Source organism: Ostrinia nubilalis, chromosome 5 (assembly GCF_963855985.1).
Source record: "Ostrinia nubilalis chromosome 5, ilOstNubi1.1, whole genome shotgun sequence".
NCBI lineage: Eukaryota > Metazoa > Arthropoda > Insecta > Lepidoptera > Crambidae > Ostrinia > Ostrinia nubilalis.
Window position 1 is genome coordinate 2,595,773 of NC_087092.1, and position 20,756 is coordinate 2,616,528.

Below are 20,756 nucleotides of genomic sequence, written 5' to 3' on the forward strand. Positions count from 1 at the left end.
AATTGAACCAGTAACGGTAAATTCACTCTCATTTTTCGTAACATTTGGCTTAAATCAAGACATATCCTTTCATAACATAATAGATACTACTATTACATACCTATGCATTGTGACTGCGGTGCCTTTAAGATAACTTTTCTGAATGCTGCGACACACCTACATGACGTACAGTTTTTAAAAATAATTTGTCCTTCCTATACGTAGATAATATTATCAACTCACAAGTACGCATGCAATTGAAGGAAACTTTATCAACATGCACGTGCAGAAAACTTTCCAAGAATATATTCTTGTTATAAATTAGCATTTATTACAACCACATTTAAGTAGATTATTTCAAATAAATTTATTCATTTTTTAAATCACAACTTGCTTTAACATTTTTAAAAATACTTAAAGGTAAAAACTTAATGACACACTTAGGAACGAAAATATTAATTTTAGTAATACATGAGGTTTTATTAGGTTTTATTTACAGTAATTTATTAAATTTAAGAGTCTATAAATAATGTAGTGTATGGCTATATCTTCACTAAAGTTGTAAATGAAAGAGTATTATCGTCCCTTAGCTAACAACACCGCGTAAGTCATTTTTACCAACTTTACAGGAGACGAAAAAAACTGTTTATTTTAAAAAATCGGTGGATTTTTCCTATTGTTTCTTATTAAATACTTTATTTAGCGGTTAAGAAATAATTATTTATACTTAATTTGACGATTTACTTTATTTTAACCTATATTTTATGACTTGAGCGGTATTGACTGATATTTTTGTAGAGTTAGGCGGTGTTGTTTGCCGAAATGTAAAGGAATAAGGTATTAATAGATGATTTACAAGGAAAAATTGTATTAAGAATTATTTAAAAAATAATTAAACAATCATTATAACCTATGTATCTTTAACCTAAACCTTAAGAATCACAGTGTGTAAATCAAATATTGTGATGGAGGGCCTTCAATGCGAAGCTGGGCAAACGAAACGACAAGAGCTGGAAGTGGGGCAATTTGGGTAAGGAGCGAGGAACGCACGTGGCTAACTGCTGGCTGGCTTTATGGAGAGGGATGATGAACTCCTTCTTCAGAAAGCCAAAACAGGGAAAGTAGATTTCGCTGCATCCCAATGACGCTATAAAATATGAGATCAACTTCATCTTGTCGACGTAGAAGCATGTTGTCTGTATGGTCAATTTGGTCAAAACAGGAAGCAATCACCAAATGGTAAGAGGCACATTAAATATAAGTCTGAATCTCGATAGATGTCGACTGATAAAGTCTACACTCCGCCCAGCGTCCATCCAACCCCGAAAGCTCAACTCGAGTTGCAAAATCGTTTTCAATGCCAGGACATTGCAAAAATGTGGAAGAGTACAATGCCAGGTTCTTGGAAATGGTCCAAATGACTGGGTCTAATAGAAGAGAGACGAAACATGGATCTGCAGTCATCTGAAGATGCTACTCAGTATCGGCGTCTTAACAGATAGATCTTAGTCTTTTGACTCGCGACCTACGCATATAATACAGACGATTGAGCATAACAAGGGCTCTAAGGTGTTCGTAAGAGATCAGTCTATCTGTTGGCCAAAGCCAACTGACCAAGCTGAAGACCGAGAATAACGTCGGGGCCTGAGATATTGAAAGAGCTTGAGGAGTTCTACGGACTGTGTTCACACCTGTTACAAATCTAGCCGAAGACCCAAGAGCTAGATTGACCCGACACAATACTTAAGATATCTCGAACGCCAGTCTACACGTGCTTGGCTCTGGAACAGCTGATAAACAACAAGGCCCTGGGTGATGATAGAATTACGGCTCAGCTTTTGAAAGCAGGTGAAATGTCGATGCTAAAGGCTCTTTGGAAGCTGTTCTATTCCGTCATCTTCGAGGGAAAAACTCCTACGGCACGGCACAGAAGTGAGGTGATACTCTCCTTAAAAAAACAGCGATAAAACCTTCTTGAAGAATTATAGACCCTTCTATCTAACTTCTGAACCATGTCTACAAGCTGTTTTCGAGTAATTATGAATCGTCTAGCTCGCCGACTCGACGCCTTCCAGTCTCCTGATCAAGCTGGTTTCCAGGCTGGCTGGCAGGCTTTAGTGTCTTAGATCACAAATACATACGCTGCGGAAGATTATACAGAAGACCGAGGAGTATAATCAGCCACTTTGCCTGGCGTTTGTGGATTATGAGAAAGCCTTCGATTCGATTGAAACCTGGGTAGTTGTTTACACCGTTTATGTCCTGCTTCTTGTGATTGTGCACATAAAAATTCATCACCTGAACTCGGAATACTTCAAGAATCAATTCCTTCTCCATCAATAGTGTATTTCACTTGTATAGCTTCCTAAAATAATTAAAATACAGTTTGAAACACCGCCTAAGTTTGAAAAAAAAAATTGTAAACACCGCTTAAGTAAATGAAGATATTTTCTATTATCATTTCCTTTTATATTAATACGCGTAAATCATTAAAAAATACATTATTATATAGCTTACTTCTTAATCTTCTATTAAAACTTCTTTCATAGACCTTTTCGCGATGAAACTAACTTAAAAATATAAAAATTATGGACCGCGAAGGAACTTTACGAGAAATGTATGGCAGACTAACGACTTGAGCGGTGTTGCGAGGCAAACCGACTTGCGCGGTGTCACTAAAATTCAAATTACGGTTTCTTATTGGCTGAAATCTATAACATGTGACCAATGGTTAGACGCGCGATGAGCAGATCTATCCAATGGCATTAAAATGTCAAAACCGCCAAAAATCGACTTAAGCGGTGTTGTTAGCTAAGGGACGTTATGTAAATTACTTACGAGTATATTAAATTAATGCATAATTAATGGTTAAACGAACTTACCTTAAGTGATGTTCGACCATAATTATACGAGACGTTACATCCGAAGAGATTTATATAAACACACTTGTAGTTTCACTTCTCAATGTACTAGGCGTCGCACATAATATTTAGAGCTGTAAAAATAAAAAAGCAATAGCAAAACATTTTAGTAATTTCCGAACGATACCTCCGCCGCCATCATGATAATCTGTGGCGCCACCCATCTTCATTCCTTCAGCCATATTCATCTCGTTTCCCATACGGGTCACATGTTTGGGTTAGGGTGGGACTATAAATCTCTTCGGATGTAACGTCTCGTATAATTATGGTCGAACATCACTTAAGGTAAGTTCGTTTAACCATTAATTATACTTACGACGTTACATCCTCGAGATTTATATAAACACACTTGTAGATGTTTAGAGAATTCTTAGAAACGAGATTGAATAAAATAAACTTAAGCAAATAAACAACATTGTCCATTTATTACTTGAAGCAGAAACATAAGTTTTTATTAAAAATCACTAGAAAACACAATAGAACTTAAATGTAAATAATCTTGTGATATTATTATTGTAAATAAAAATTACAAAATTAGGTAAGATTATGGTTGTAAATCGACTCTGCGAAAACATTGCTTTCACAACTAGCAAGTGGGCGGTTGTAGAATTTGGCAAATGTTACCGAACTGCCTGACCATCCTGCTGTACGTTTTATTAAGTCTGCGGATACGCCGTTTCGCTTAGCTGCTGAAGTTGAGGCGTGTCGTGTACTATGCGCCGTGAAAACACTTGTATCAATGCCGCTATCAGTTAAAACGCTCCTAATCCACCTACTGATAGTAGCAGAGCTAGCGTTGTGGATAGGTTTCTTGGTTGTAAGAATAAGTTTATCTGTTAGTGGTAGATTCCTAAAACGTTCAGTGGCATCAATGTACGCAATCAATGTTTTCGCAGGACAGATTTGTTCCTTATTTGGAAAGAATGGAATCGACAAATTAGGCGCAGATTTATTTGGGGCAGAAGTCTTGATTAAATCACTTATGTTAATTTCAATTCCCGTGCTGCTTACTTTAATATTGGATAAACGTATTAAAGATAGCGTCTGCACACGTTGTGCAGTTGACAACGCGAGAAGAGCTATTAATTTTTTGGAGAGAGAGTTTAAAGGTTGACTCTCGTTTGGATAGTATTTAGAAAGGTGATCGAGTACCATATTTGGGTCCCATGTTGTTTCATACCTTGGGAAACAGGGTCTAGTTCTGTAAACTCCCTTCATAAATCTGATAATGCGATCGTCTTGACTAACACTTTTACCCAATATTAATGCAAGCGCTGCACGACAAGTGTTCAGGGTTGAATAATTTGCGCCAGAATGATATTGAGATACCAAAAATTCAAGAATATTAGATATATTTTGATCGAACAAATTAAGTTTCTTTTTTGCACAAAATTGCCACCATTTTTTAAGTACAACGTTATACTGTTTTAATGAGCTATCCGCTAACGATGAGATCATAATTTTGATTGCGCTTGTTGGTAACAATTGTCTTGCATACGCTTGCTCGATAATAGCGACGACACCAGGGTAAGGCGCTTCCATAGAGGATGTGGTGTCCTGAAAGGTGATAAAAGCAGTGAGGGGCTCGGGTTAAAATATATCAACTGACTTTGACAGAGAGATAAAAATAGAGGATACCATGGCTGGCTAGGCCAATAAGGTACCACCATAATACCCGTTGCTCGGTCATTAATGATTTTTCGCAGACATTTGAGTATTAACGAGAACGGAGGGAAGGCGTAAAAGAAATAGGGCTCCCAATTTATTGTAAAAGCATCTATATTAAATGCGTAAGGGTCCCGCTTCCACGATATGTATCTGTCGCACTTTGCGTTTATTCGAGTAGCAAATAAGTCAATTTGAGGATTTCCGAAAGTTTTCGAGATTTTTGAAAAAGCTGATGAAGACAAGTTCCATTCTGTGTCAATGTTACAATATCTTGATTCTTGGTCTGCCTCGGTATTTTCCTTTGATTTGATATATGAAGCAAACACAAACAGTTTTCTATGTTCGCACCACTGCCAGATTTCCCTCGAAATATTATTAAGGTGAGTATATTGTACCCCTCCAAACCTATTTATATAAGCTATCGCCGTCGTATTATCAATACGGAGCAAAATTTCTTTATTATAAAGATCTTTAGCGAAACACTGTAAGCCTATAAAGGCAGCTTTTAATTCTAGAATGTTTATGTGTTCTGTTGATTCCGAATGATCCCAAAGACCATTAGCCCGTTCCCCGTTGCTGCAAATGCCCCAACCAGTAAGAGAAGCATCTGAGAAGATTTCTAAGTCATATTTACCACTGCGAATAGGATTTTTTGACGTAGGAACATTATTTAATCACCAGGAAAACTCTGAATTTAAATGACGGGGTAAATTCATATTATTGTCATAGTTATCATTGCTGCTTTGTAACGCAAGAAATTTCTCTCTTTCGAGGCGCTTCGTATATATCCATCCGTAGGAAACAGCTGGACAAGCTGAGCAGAGTAAACCTAAGTATTTAGCAAATTCCCTAATCGACAATGAACGCAGTTTTGCGATACGTTTAGTTTGTTCTAAAATTTTTAGGCGTTTCTTGTCCGGTAAGGCTAAGCACATATTACGAGAATTCAATTCAAAACCTAGAAACGTTTGTACTTGACCTGGGGTCAAGCTACTTTTTTCTTTATTTATAACGAAACCTAAACTTTCCAGAAGATCAACCGTTGTAGCAACACTATTCATGCAACTGGTATATGAATCATTAATGCATAACAAATCATCCAAATATATTACAAGTAGTAAGCCTTGCGTTCTGAGGTAAGAAACCACTGGTTTCATTAGTTTTGTAAAAACAAGGGGTGCCAAGGATAACCCAAAGGGAAGACATTGAAATTCGTAAGTAAGACCCTGAAATTTGAACCTGAGAAATTTTTTCGATGTATCATGGATAGGCACTAAAAAGTAGGCTTCCTGAAGATCTAGAGTAGCCATGTAGCAATCTTTACTAATTAACTTAGTAGCAGTGCGAATATCTTCCATCTTGAAATGATCGGTGTAAATAAATTTATTTAACAATTTGAGGTTGAGAATGAATCTAAAAGTACCATCTTTTTTAGGAATTAAAAATATTGTTGATATGAATTGATCTGGTAAGTCTTTACATTGTTTAATGGCACCTGAGGCTAAAAGTTTTGTAATCGAAACATTTAGGTGATGAATTTCTGTGCTACTAAATTTAGGATTAGCAGGTTCAAATTTCTGAGTAGGGGGCTTATCAAATGGAATTTTAAATCCTTGGACATACTCCAGTACGACTGGATCCTTGGTTATAGTTTGCCAAGTTTTAGCAAAGTAACGTAATCGACCAGCATGGAGGTTTACCTCTAGTTGTTCCTGCGAGTCCTTTGATCCGTCTTTTGTACTTGATGAGCACGACTCGTGGTTGGTTGTGGTCTCCGACCCTGTGATGTTGTATATCCTTGCGTGGTGGTGTACCTCGGCTTCTGCCCACCCGGTTTGGGTGCCTTGGTCGCTTGATACCTAGGTGGGCCTCTCCAGTTTCCCTGCTGTTTTGATGTAGAGGGAACAGCAACATTACTGCGCTTGATTTGAAGACCAGACCTTTCTGCTGACTTAGTAGCTTTAATTGTATCCCCGAGGTTGGCGCCAAAAAGGAATGCATCTCTTTTGACGTCCGTGATTGCGGTATTAAACCTTTTATCTAACGATGTTGTAATTAACTTTCGTCGTTGTTTTGTGTTCTCATGATGCAAGTCTAGCAAGATCTGACTTATTTCTGAAAGTCGTTTCAGAATTTCAATTTTTGAAAGGTCTTCCTTAATCAGAGAGGAGGCCAAGCTTGAAAAACCAGCTATAGCTAAGCCAAGTTGGTTTTGAGCTTTTTCAAATAGTTTGTCTCTTTGTTTCATGCTGTCGCTTAGAACTGCGGATATCTCCAAATTAAGCTTAGGTGCTTTTGATAAAACGAAATTTTCAGGTATAAGAGTCTGCTTCATAATATTCTCTTTCGCATCTTTGGTCATACCTTCCACAAGCACCCGACCCCAACGTTTAGCGATTTCATCATTGATAGGTGCCCCTAGCACCTCATCTTTTCCCACGGGATCACCTAGGGCATCTAGAATTTCCGGGGGTAAAACACTGTCAGGAACAGTGCCTGAACTGTTTCCAGGTTCTTGAGCAAGCAAGTTTGCTGCTGTAGCGGGTATGTTATTTGTGTCTGTAGGCCCGTCGACAGACACAACACACGACTTGATTTGGCTATCACCGTCCGAGTGTTCCGATTGCGAAGACAAGAAGACAGGTTGTGGAGATGGTGACCTTGAGTTAAAATTCTCGTTTTCTGTAATGCCAAAGGAAAAAACAACGTTTTTGAAGTTGATCACTATATCAGCCGTATATATTACGCCTCTAGACTGTAAGTTTGACGTTTAGTTGCTAGCCTTAAACATTTAAGTCCTTGTACGTAATCACGTTGCGTCTCTAGACCATATGTTTGACCTGTGGTCAAAGCTTTAAAAATGTTTAAAGTCCTTGTACGCACTCACGGTACGCCTCTAGACTGATTAGTTATCAACCGTGCTCACGACACGGAGTATAACACGGGAAAGGTTTAGGTAAATTACCAAAACACTATTTTTATCGTCGACTGGATTTATAAAATATACAATAAAAATTGTCTACAATCCTAAATTGAATAATAATTTATCGTACACGATACACCATATAAATCAATATTTTTATTAGTAAAATAAGGTAGTTAAAACAAAAAAACTATCGAGATAAGTTCAATCGATACGTGTATAAGGTTATTAACTTATGAAAGAACACACACACTGAATTGTATTGCAAATGTAATAATATGCTATAATTAGTAGGTAAGGTAACAAAAAATTAACAAACCTCCGTCCGTACTTGATATCGAGTCCCGTAACTTTTGTTCCAATCGTCGTATTTTACGACGTATTTTTGAATTATAACGATCATGTTTCCTTTTTCCCATTATACACTGGTAATAATAACGATTTCACTAGAAATTCACTTGTTCAAACCGAAAAATTTAATATTTTATTAATTTTGAAGTTGCAACGCCCGCACATAAAAAAGGAATGAAGATGGGTGGCGCCACAGATTATCATGATGGCGGCGGAGGTATCGTTCGGAAATTACTAAAATGTTTTGCTATTGCTTTTTTATTTTTACAGCTCTAAATATTATGTGCGACGCCTAGTACATTGAGAAGTGAAACTACAAGTGTGTTTATATAAATCTCGAGGATGTAACGTCGTAAGTATAATGTATTTTACTTAGTCCTTCTTCATAGTTTATATTTCACATCCTATAATTACCTACCTAATTTATAGTAATATCACACATTTTTACGCACAGTTTTCACTATTTCCGCTACACTTGACGTTGTCACAAACTTTTGTTCTGCTTCAGGATTAATGTCCACACATAAGTCTTTCAGGTTTGGTGGGAAGTTCGAAAAATAAATATGACGGCTTTGTTTGTCAAAATCTTTGGCTAAAATCATGAGGTTGGTAGCCACTGTGGAGTCCATCGATTTCAGGTTTGTCCCATCAATGAGTACTATAGTATCATATCCAGCTTCACGTGACGCCTTGAAGATCGTTCTCCTTATGTGTTCCGCTGCGCAGTAAGATAAACTATCGCACAAAGGCAAGGTTATCACTTCACTCATGTCTCCTTCCTTTATCTCAAGTGATGGCACAGATGTTCTATACAACAACACGAGTCCTTCTAGCAGGATGCCTGCCATTATCCCATATTCCAAGCCAACGAACAAAGACACTATCATTGTCACGATTATCAACAACAATTCAATTTTGCTTTTTCTCCAAAGTCTTGAAAATATACTGTAATCTATCATAGAAAACATGGCTGTTATTATCAAACCAGCCAACGATGCTTTTGGTATGTAGTAGAATGTTGAAGTAAGTAGAGACAGTGCTACTAAAATAATCAAGGAATTGGTGATACCTCCTGCCGTAGTTTTGACGCCTGACATATAATTCAAAGCGGTTCTAGTGAAAGACCCAGTAACGGGCATGCTTTGCGCGAATGAACCAATCACATTGCAAAACCCAAGGGCAATCATTTCTTGCGTAGCATCCACTACACCTCCTTCGGCAAAAGCTTTGGCTATTGCAACAGATTCAAGAACAACCACCAAGGGCAGTATAGCAAACTGTGGTCCCAATCTTTGCAACATGTCAGTGAATGTTTCCGTTACGTTTCCAGACACAGTACCAAATGGAGGTAATCCAATAGTAGGTAGTCCACTCCCAATATCGCCAATCAAAACCAATGGCTCACTATTCGTTGTTACTTGAAGCAAATACGCTACAATCATTCCAAACACAACGACAATTGCATTTCTTGCCAACGACAAAAACCACCTGACCTTCTTGGCCATGCCATCTGTACGTTTACAGCCCTTTCCTATGTGTTTTAATCCAACAAGCATAATAATAGTAATACTTCCAAGTATAGGATCCCATAATTTAGCTGTCTTTATATTTATGATGAAATTCTGAATGGACGCCGCGAAGAAATGTCCTGAAGGTCCATTAAGGGCAAAAAATGCTTTCAATTGAGATGCAGCTATCTGAAGCGCAGCTGCTGACGTGAATCCGCTAATAACTGGCATCGATATGAAATTCACTAAGAATCCAAGTCTAAAAATTCCCATCAAGAATACTGAAACTCCCGTAATGAAAGCAGCTAACACTGCATAATCAGTAGAATAACTTGCGTACTTAGCTGTCATAGTCGATATGATCGCTGTTGGACCAACAGTGACGTCCTTGCAACTTCCAAATATGAAGTAGACGAAACCAGTGGTCAAGGAACCGTAGAGTCCGTATTCTGGTGGCAGACCAGCTATCACAGCATAGGCGATTCCTTGTGGTATAGCTGTTAGGGCAACAGTCACTCCTGCGATTACATCTTGGATGAAAAAGTCAATATTATATTTAGGAAGCCACTGTATTATTGGTAACCGTTTTTTAAGAGTATCACCGCACTTTTTCTTGATGGACTTCTTTTTTCTTTTGCGAATAGCGGAATTAGGATCGCCATTTTTTATAATTTCAGTCATTTTTGTGAAATGTTCTGCTCTCAATCAAAACCCCGAACTGACTGGACACTCGTGGTTTCGACATTCTGATGTAATATTTATTATGTTGAGATTATATCGAACTCTTCAGATAAAGTTATCTGATTGATCACACATTAAGTGCTTTCAGATTCCGTCAACAAAGTCCTTGATTTGAAAAGACATTGAATTTATACCATAACAAAACAGCACACTATGACCCGCCTGTTTTAAGATTTATGCTCCTAATTAAATAGCCGACGAAATAAAACCGTGGCTGTCAAAGCGAAACGTAAACAAAATTTACGATTCCGAAGAAACCGCCACAAAAATGAGCCGTCACAAATCATTCGTGTCACGGAATCGGTTGTTAGTACCTAATCTGCAATCGGTAGCCCCAGCCTGCAAGTTAATCTATTTTTTAGTCTTATCTATCCGGGTATGGCAATGACACGTGAAATCACGTGGAAATAATGGTTGAACGAACACACCGCCATGGTTTCAATATCCAACATACTTTGACCCCTCACGCCTCGTTGTCTCTATACATTTTCTTTTAGATCAGTTGCGTTTTCAAGGGTCCGTTTACACTAGACGCGTTGAAGGAGTGTAGTCGCCTCCCTGGACCTTTTTTGTGTAAAATTTCAAGCTTCTGAATACAGAATAGTTTCCGAGTGATTACCTTCGGCGTTATGTACTGATTTGTTGCTATAGAATACGTCATGTGTGTAAAATTCGGCCTTTGTGATACGAGAATATAGTTGGGGGCGTAAATAAGGGTATATTTGATATTTCCTTAAGGAAAGGACTTTCTTTTCCGTTCTTTTTACCTTAGACTTGTTCAATTACGCGTTTGAAACTTGAGTGAATTTGCTCACTTATTTATTTTATTATATTTTGTGTCTTTTCGTAGGTACAAATGTACCTACTGATTTTAATTCAATGAACAAACGTTAGCGTGGAGGGTAGTTGAACGGGAAGCATGGTCGATCTGTTTTAATGGTTTCAATTTATTATTTAATGGACTTTAGTGTACAAATTTGGTGTTATTTTGTGTTCTAAAGTGCAGTGAAGTGATAAATTATAAAAAACATTGAAATACTTCGAATTTGAGCGCGCATCGAGTGTCGAGTGGGTTGTCGTATGAACAACCCGCTTTGGACCCGGTGGCGTCTCGAAACCTGCTTACGGGCATACTTAACTCCACGGAATCCATGAAAAATCAATAGAACTGAAACACCCACGTTCTATTGATAACTTTGTCAATTATTTTTCACTCGACATTGGCAGAAATAAACCTCCCAGAGAGGTTTGGTTGCCATTAAAAAAAAAAAAAAAAAACAAAAAAACAAACGTTAATAAACATGGGATGGGAACGTAGCTTTACTTAAGCTATTTTAATTACGTGCAAACCTGAACTAAGGAATGTAAACATTGCGAAAGCCCTTACAATTGCCGCCATCCCGTCAGAATTTCATAACTCAATATCCCTTCATTAATCTGTGCTTCAAGTTTAACGCCGCTTAATTGGGGTCACATACAAAACAAAAGCCCGTATTAATATTAACACTACCTGTTACCTTTATCAAACATGTCTAAAACGACCCTTATTATACAAAACATAAGTGTGAGATTTGCGTCAACCCTGCGGCGATTTGACGGTTTTGCTTGTGCGTTTTAACATTTGTTTGCAAGTGAATTCAAACCTTATTTCTGCGTGTACAAAATTGAGTTTTGGTTGAGGTTTTTTTGGTAAGTTGGTTATGTTTAGGGTCGCCCCTCGTCAAGAGAGTTCTGCTGCAGACAGAGGTAATGAAATACCTAGCAAATGAGCCATGCATAGTTGCCAATAGCAACCTTTACGTCACTCATTTGGTACAGCTCTCGGCTGCGTCTGCTCGAACATATTTGTTTCAACCGCTAGGTAGGGCTACCAATATTTGTCCTTATTGTTGTAGAAGTAAACTTTTAGCGCGGTAAAATATTCTAGAATTTAAATTAATATTTTTAAGCTAAGAAAAGCTGGATAAAAGTTCTAAATCACTACAAAAGAATTTGCACCCCAACCAAATGTTCAAGTATCGTGCTACAAATCTGCAATCTCTGATTTTTTTTTGAGTCATAGGTACCATTATATGAGTCTTGTTTCACAGCAGCAAACTTACATTTAGTATTTTCTATATATTCTATCCTTTATAGTTTTTATTCACATATTTCAGTTGGCAGCCCTACCCTTAAAGGTTGTTTGAAAAGTTTCAAATATTTTAGTGCAAAATTTTGCGTTATAAATGGACGTTGTTCCGTTGTGACTAGTCATGCTGCGTGTTTTTGTTTAGGCCGCATATGTATGTATGTAATCGTAACTTTAAATTAAGTTTATATCCTAGAACTTTCTGTCATGTCAGTCAGGATGAATTTAATGTAGGTATTTTTTTTATCCACAACGAGGCTGCTCTTGGCCTGTATCTCACCTGATGGTAAGTGATGATCAGGCCGAAGGTGGAAGCGAGCTTCACCCGGAATCCTCAACCACGGAGGAACTGGCTATCTTACCTCTAACTACCGGAACACAACAATGCTGTTAAAATTGATGTTATGGCGGCAGCCTTAGGTAAGATGGTGGTAGCTAGCCAGGCGGACTTAGAAAAAGCCCTACCACCAACCAAACCGAACAAAAAATCTGCCCCCACTGGGAATCGAACCCGGGACCTCTGTGTCTGAAGCAGGTGGTCTTACCACTAGACCACAGAGGCGGTTTAAATAAATCTATTTATCTGCAGCTTTATTGAAACTAGGTGCTAAATAACCCTCCTTCTGGCGTAGTCGGATAAAAAATCGTAGGTTCAAGATCCCCCTTAGACAGACAATTTGTTTTAATGTTAGATCATATTTTACAATACAATAAAGAGTTATGTTGTACCCGCCAATGTAAATTCTTCTTAAAACTATACTCTGATATTTAACTCTTACTTTTAAGTATACAATTTTTTCCCTCTACGCTTCTACCTACTTTGCCTACCAAACTTCGCAATCGCGAATTTCCCATAAAAACTCAACATAGCCAATGAAAAGGTAATTTCCGAATAAAGTGTACTCACTCACCACCACTTTTTATGTATCGCCGTTAAAAGTTAAGCACCACTTATTGTTTCATGAATGCTTAATGTTTGTAGGCGTGATTTTGAGCCTCAGGGAGGTTTTAAATTTTTTTGTATGGTTTTACGTCCGTATACACAAACATTACTATGTCTTACAGAGCGTGTGAACTGTGAACTCACAGGGTGACACACAAACCAATCATAGAGCTCTATTCAACGCTGTGCGTTCGATTTGCTGCTTCACTTAAGCAAGCATCGTTTGGGCGTTAGATACGAACTTTTACGCATGGCTCGTAGAACTGATGGCCTTTAGGGCAGAAAAGCTCTGATTGATGACCACGAACCGGAAGACGTAGGGTGGTCAGGCCTTCCACTAGGTGGACCGATGATCTGGAGAAGGTCATAGGAAACACCGGAATGCAAGCAGCGTGGGACCGGTCGCTGTGGAAATCCTTCGGAATGCCTTTCTCCAGCAACGGACGTCAAAACTGACTGCTGACTCTACAATCCCAATGCTAAATCTCACCTCAAGATTAATTTAAGATCATGTTAATCTATGCATTATCTAAACGCTAATACTGCCAGCATTAAACTCAGCTACAGTAACAATAACTTTACAAACTGTTGCAAAGTTAACTCGTCCATCACCGCGATCCCATCTAACTTCATCTCAAGCGCTTGGCTTTAGAACTACGCTGTGGGAAATAAAACGCATATCTAAATCTATTTAAATGGCAATGGTACTTAATACAGTCAATATCAAATAATTCGTGACACCCCGAGTGGCCAAAAAGTTGATAACGAAACTTATTTCAATTGTAACAAAGATAATGTTGCGAACTTTTTGATTACTTTGGGTGTCACGCACGAACTATTGACGCCGACTACAGGTACATTCGGCAACTATTACTGACTGATCTATCAACACGGATTCAGTGGACTGAGGCCACTGGAAGTCATTCAAATAGTTATTACTAGAGGCCGCCTGCGTGGATCCCGTATTACCCCCCTGGGAGTTGAATTTTGAAAATCCCGTCTTAGTGAGCACCAACGATCTGAAAAGAAATCCCCATCTAAAATTTGAGACTCCTAGCACTTGTAGTTTCTGAGATTTCGTGATGAGTGAGTGAGTCAGTCAGTGACCTTTCGCTGTTATAGATATTAGATGATGCAGGCATCCGCTAAGAAGGGATTTTCCAAAATTCACCCCCTAAAGGGATAAAACGGGGCTCCAAAGTTTGACGCGAGGGAAGTCGCAGTCAAAGCTAGTAATGAATAAAGTAAGAAAGAAACTATTTACATCATTACAAAACATAGACAAGAAAACACGACACTGAAGGATTTCATGAGCAAAATAATATTATTAAAGTGCGTATCAGGGCTTGTTTGTTCCACTTGTTTTTGACCTGTCTACTACTAGTACTAGTTATAAAACCAACTTGACAAACAAGTCGGCTAAATTGCGGTAAAGTGAACTAGTAGAGCGTTCTAGACCTATATATTATTCAGAGACTAACCTCCATTTCAGGCTGAAAATAGTCGGTAAATATGCCTGTAGAGAAAGTTGCTTCTATTTCTGTAGGTTCTTGGAAGTAAGGTAAATCAATAAAACGTTAAGATACCTTTTCTAGAGCACGATTTTCATCTAGAGATGACCATAGATGGTCTAGTGACTTCACTAGATTTATTCTGGGCTAAAGGCACTGGGCTTGATTCGTGGACTCATTAAAAAAAATGACCTTCTTTTGTGATCTTAGCTCGTAACAATCCAATTCATGAAAGACAGTTTCGTACTTTGTCAAGCCTTTGAGTATCAAATAACAATTAAATTAATTAGTTGTTATCAATTAGACCCTTTACATGCCTCTCCTATTTACGCAGGTATATTTCCAAAAAATCTAAAATCAATTCAGTTCTAAAATAAATAAGCGGTCCCGTTACTTAAACGTAATGAAGTAAAGAACACTGTTGTTTTTAATAAACAGTTAATTATTATCTAGGTCTTAGCGACTAGTTAGACCATCAAAATTGTGTCTTGCTTTGCATTTCTCGTACTACCCGTTCGCGCTAAGTTTGCCGGTCCATGGAATGCGCGTCCCCTCTCCCAACCGCGATTAAACGCAATTAGTTAGTTAGTGATTAAATGCAATTAATGTGTCTTATTTTACGCAAATACACAATTTTTATCAATAATAACAAATAAAAAATATTTTAAATATAGTTTGTCATAGTTATAGAAGCTTCCCTTCGAGTGACGCTATATCGCCAGCGGCAAACTTAAAGCGAAAGTATTAATTTTAACAATATTTATCGTAGTAGTATTTTTTCATAGTTTTTTGCACGACCCAATCTACATTCGTCCATCATCTTCATACCCCATTTTACACTATAATGCCCACTTCTTCACCAGTATCGCGGTCCGCAAGGGGCTGTTTTGAGAAACGTTCGGCATCAAACACACCCATTAATCAGCCTTTGTTTACTCAGTTTCTTTTATTTTAGGGTTCCTTGGTGGAATGGCAAGAAACCTTAGTAAAGTTACTTGTAGATTGAAAAATTAAATCAAGTTATCCTTCTCATTTCAAGAAATAAGTATCAAGTGTGGAAATAAGTATTTTCTGCCCATTGGTTATTATTTCATATTTTTTGTAGCCGAATTTATAAATTTCTAAGGATTAAGTAATTTTTGTTAGAGGATTTGATTATTAATTCTGTACGAACTACGTTATTCTCCGTTTGACCCTAAGGTTGACCGGAGGAGAATTCCAACTGGCGTTATTAAGTCCGCCTTTTGTACAGTGTTAAGTGCATGTAAGTTTAAAAAAAATCAATTATAAGTTTGAAATAGGGTAAACGTCATTAATATCAGTATCAGACCTGTTGCTTATAATTGGTAAGTAAATCTTTCTCTATAAATTTCATCGAGATAATTTTACAAACATGAGCATGAGAAAAAAAAATACTTTTCACCAAACTGAAAAAATTTGAAACAATCGTCATAATTCAGAACCTCAATTTATACAACGACCGAACACTCTTGACCGTTTTATAATTTACGTGGACGTTTGTAACCTTTGACAAGCGCTAGCCGCCCGCCCAGATGGATATAATGGAAATTTTACGGCGCTTTTACGGCTCCGGGATCGCACCAGGTTTGGTTAAACAGTATTTTGAATAACAATGCCCGTTTAGATGTAGCTGTGAAAAATAAGATAAAATGTTATGGGTTTTTCATATTTTTGCCTCCTTGGGCGCGTCTTGGCAGACGATCTCGTAAAGTTTAGGATAAAATGAGCTTTTGAATATTTTTTTATCTAATTTACTAGTAAATAGTCCCAGAGAAGTAAAAGGAAAGCGGAGCTTGTGAACCGACTAATGCTGACTTAATATTTTCTTTTAGTTCTTGACAGTCTTGACAGTTTTTCACATGTTTTGAAAAAAATACGTAAGGTAAAAAAACCATTGTAAAAAGCTGCCTCACGCCATTATTCTTTTCGTACAACATAAAATAAAATGACTATTTTATCAGTTTTATTAGTGAGACTCACTTACGGTGGATTGATACTTAATAGCACACCATAATAAATACAAACAATGAGTTACTGCCCTGCACAATTCTGTAACAAAAATTTTAAAACAATATAAATCCTACCACATAAATATACACGCACACATTTATTACCAAAGTAGGCGTACATCATTCCTGAAAATGTACCATTTATTTGCAGAATATGATTCAAAAATCTTTAAACACCCATTACAAGTACAACCACCCTGCGGAGCGAGACGGTGGTTACTTATTTATCAAAATATTACCTACCTTAAACGTTAGACGTTACAGAGTAATTTCGCAATATAAATGGTCCGCCTCACAGAGAGTGCCTCTCCAATAAATATCTTGTACGTATATTTTTATTTCATATCAGCACGCTGAAATATGTATGGGTTTACTATAGGATCTCACTGAAAAATCGTAGTGTAGATAGATCTTAATTTTTTGAACTGAAACATATTTTTTGAACATTTATTATTGAAAGTAACAAAACAATTGTTAAATTAAATTTTAATATTTTTAAGTGCAGTGAGACTTGAAAATCTAGCTTATTGACTTTCCCAAGTGAGAATTTTTTCTCACCATGTCGAGTCATGTAGACAGGACCTTATTTTTTCTCACGGAAGCCACTACAATTTCTTATAGGCAGGTCTCTACCGCTTGACCACCATTATGACCCAATAATTAAAATAATGTTACATGAGTCGTCGACTTTTGACATAATTACTGTCAAAAGCCATAGAGAGTACACTTGTCGTCGACATGACTCTTGAAATCATGCCATTGGCACCAAGCCGGCGGGCTTTCGGAAGGCTTGGTATGTATTAAGCCTTTAACTAGAGCCCTAAAGACGTATTTTCTCTAGAGTTCAAATAGTAGAGCCAGTTTCCAGACTGGACATTAGAAGTTCTCGATAACAAATCACCCGCCAGGTGATTCTCACCTCGGGGAGCAAACAAGAATCTTAGCTATCCAGGCTGAACAATGAGTCTAGATCATGTATTTTGAAGCTAAAGCGAAATAAGGAAGAAGATTGAGAAATAAAATTCAGGGTACCGTTGGATAACATTTTGAAAAGAAAAGAGAATAAATGTTTCTCCATTCTAAAAGAAAACATGTGGACATAACTGTTTACAAATTAATATAATTTACATTCTATAAAATTCAGTTCAGGGTAGGTCCCGTTGGATAAATAAAAAGAAAAGAGGGTAAAGAAAATTTTAAATCACAGAAAAAAGGAGTTAGTTTGTACATAGAATTTGATTGACACTTAGTAGAAAACTAGAAATATTTTTTTATTTTACATCACAAATCTTCCAATCAAGAAATAGATCACCCAATTTTCATCGGAATTAATTTCATCATTCAAAAAGAAAACATCGGTTAATTGTTTAGAAATTAATATTAGGTAACTTACATTCATGACAAGATTTTTTTTGTTTATGTGATAGCACTGAAAAAAATTAACATAAACCTCGTTCCAAAAGATACTCAGTTTTTTCACGTTTAATGGAGTGTATACTTCGATGTAATGCTTCTTCTACTAAACACAATCCAAGTCTTCATTCGAAAATGCCATCACCCCCCACAAAGGTTCGCAGCACAAGCATACTGCATAGATACTCGCCAAAAATTCCATGAAACGAGTTTTTCATCAATACAGGGTGGTGCGTCTATTATACAGGGTATTCCCTATAGAAGCGCGGCCGTTGCCCGTCTGAGGGGATCCTGGATTTGTATAGGACAGGCGGGATGAGATGTTTTGTAGACAAGATTATAATGTGATTTGAAAGCAATAGATGGCGTTGTACGCGGTTGGATCGCGCTAGTATGTTTATCGATTAAGTAGCAGATGCAGACGTTTTTAATTGTAACTGTGGTGTGTTCAAAATATACTATTCAATACACCTAGCCCGCCGACAGCCCGGTAGCATGATATACTACCCGTTCGCGCTAAGTTTGCCGGTTTTATCAATAATTATAAATAAAAAATATTTTAAATATAGTTTGATAAAGTTATAGACGCTTCCCTTCGAGAGACGTCATATCGTCAGCGGCAAACTTAAAGCGAACCGATAGTAGGCGGCTTTATTTCAAAAGAATCATGTCGTCAACTTGTACTTTCAACATGTTAAAAGTCGACGACTTATGTCTTTTAGCCTAGAAAAAAATCTAATTCACATTCAGATTTTGAAAGATGAAAACGCAGCAGGACGAAAATTAAATTGTCTGTCAAAGCATACGCTTCATCCTCATCTAACCTTTTTCTATGAAGTCTACGCAAAAACATGTCTGGTAGTCCTTGCCCGCCATCCGAACCTCGCTTAGCATTCCAGTCTCCTCCCGGTCTAGACTTAATTGCAATTTTATATACTGATTGGTCTCACGCGAATATCGGGTCTTTAATAAAGAGTTTTTAAAGATCATTCGCCGTTTCATTAGTTGTCGTTATGAAAGTTGTCGGAGTTTTACAGTTCATTAGATACTGAATGACAACTTTGGAATATTTATTCGAGCGATTCGTGGTTTCGTTGAGCTTTTAATTAGAGTTTTAGTTTTTGCCTTAGTTTTAGGAATAAGGAGAAAATATGAAAAGAATATTTTTTTCTTTCATAGTTTTATTTCGCTCTTGTCGTTGTTGATTCTTATTAAAATTATTTATAATTTTTACTAATTTTCGACACATAAGCTTTTTTTAAAATACATACACCTAATATTAGTAATTTGTGCAATACAATCTCGAGCCACTCTGACACTGACACCGTTGGGTTTTGCCACCTAGGTACTAATTGTGTTTAATTACTTTAATACATAAGCACAATCTAAGCAAAACTCCAATACAAAAACTTTACTCTCTCGCTTTTTAGCTAAAAAATACAAACTCCTGATTTCAGTTCAAAGAATTCTCATTTTACCTTTTATCCCGGCTCTTCCAAGCAAAACACTTTCTAATTCATTCGTTTAAACCCAGACAAAACACTTATCTCGAGCGTCTTGTGTTTCGGACTGTCTTGGGTTAGACGTTATTTTAAGGAATTCATAGTTAAACATAGGAGTGTCACATTAGGACAGACATACGAAACCAGAAGCGCTACTAAGGATTTCCCTCGATAGCATCTCACGTCAAATATTTGACGTGACATTGAAGCGAGATGCTATCGAGTTTCTAGATTATCTTTTCTTCGATACAGCTCAGGAAGTCACATATTGATAACATGGAAGTTGTTTTTTATCAACAGCGAGGAAGCTCTTGGCCTGCATCTAAACTGATGATGTAGAGTTACCTACTACCCCGGATAAATTAACCTTCACTGTTTCATCGGAGGCCAAGCTGTAGATCCTGACTACACATACCTGTCGCAGTGGTGAAAGGGAGAAATGGTATTAGTCCCGTAAAATGTAAAAGTTACCAATGGGTTATGCACCTTCAGTTACAGTATATACAGATTAAGAATTTCTCCTATTTCTTATTTATCTTTTTAGTAAAAAGGATATAAAGATACCAAAGTGTCTTGATTATAAATAAAACTAGCTGTGCCCACGACTTTGTACGCGTGAAAACCCGTTTTTGCAATATTTTTCATTGTTGCTCTGCGTCTATTACTCGTAGCGTGATGGTATATAGCCTATAGCCTTCCTCGATAAATGGGCTTTCTAACACCGAAATAATTTTTCAAATCGGACTAGTAGTTCCTGAGATTAGCGCGTTCAAGTAAACAAACAAACAAACTCTTCAGCTTTATAATATTAGTATAGATTTATGAACTTGTACTCGTATGCCACCTTTAATGGAGACTGAACTCTTTCTCTCTCGCAAAAATTTTCTCACATAATTATCACGCGAATCGAGAAATTCTCGAACCAAACTCACGTCGTCAACCCTTCGTAGCGCCGCCCGAGATGACACGCCGTCAGAGTGACGTGGTAAATTGGACCCATTCCACATTACACACCGTTGTCGTTTCAAATACGGTCTTTAATTAAAGGGGATGGCTAAATTTGTATTTTGTGCTCTCTTTGTCGGTCTATGGTTTTTTGTTCTTGTAAATTGAAAGGTAATGTTTGGATTTAATGGTA

At 37.3% G+C, this 20,756-nt stretch overlaps 2 protein-coding genes across 2 annotated transcripts in view; one reads left to right on the top strand and one right to left on the bottom strand.

The window, feature by feature from the left end:
• The window catches only part of LOC135072114 (uncharacterized), a 521,318-nt gene that overhangs the window by 288,457 nt on the left and 212,105 nt on the right, over nt 1-20,756 (top strand). The window lies entirely within an intron of this gene.
• Nucleotides 6,271-7,991, bottom strand: LOC135072317 (uncharacterized). Its single transcript, XM_063966245.1, has 2 exons — nt 7,811-7,991; nt 6,271-7,250 (listed from the first exon to the last, which is right to left on the bottom strand). Exons 1-2 carry the CDS (start codon nt 7,908-7,910, stop codon nt 6,271-6,273), a joined length of 1,080 nt encoding a protein of 359 aa, XP_063822315.1. The 5' UTR covers nt 7,911-7,991.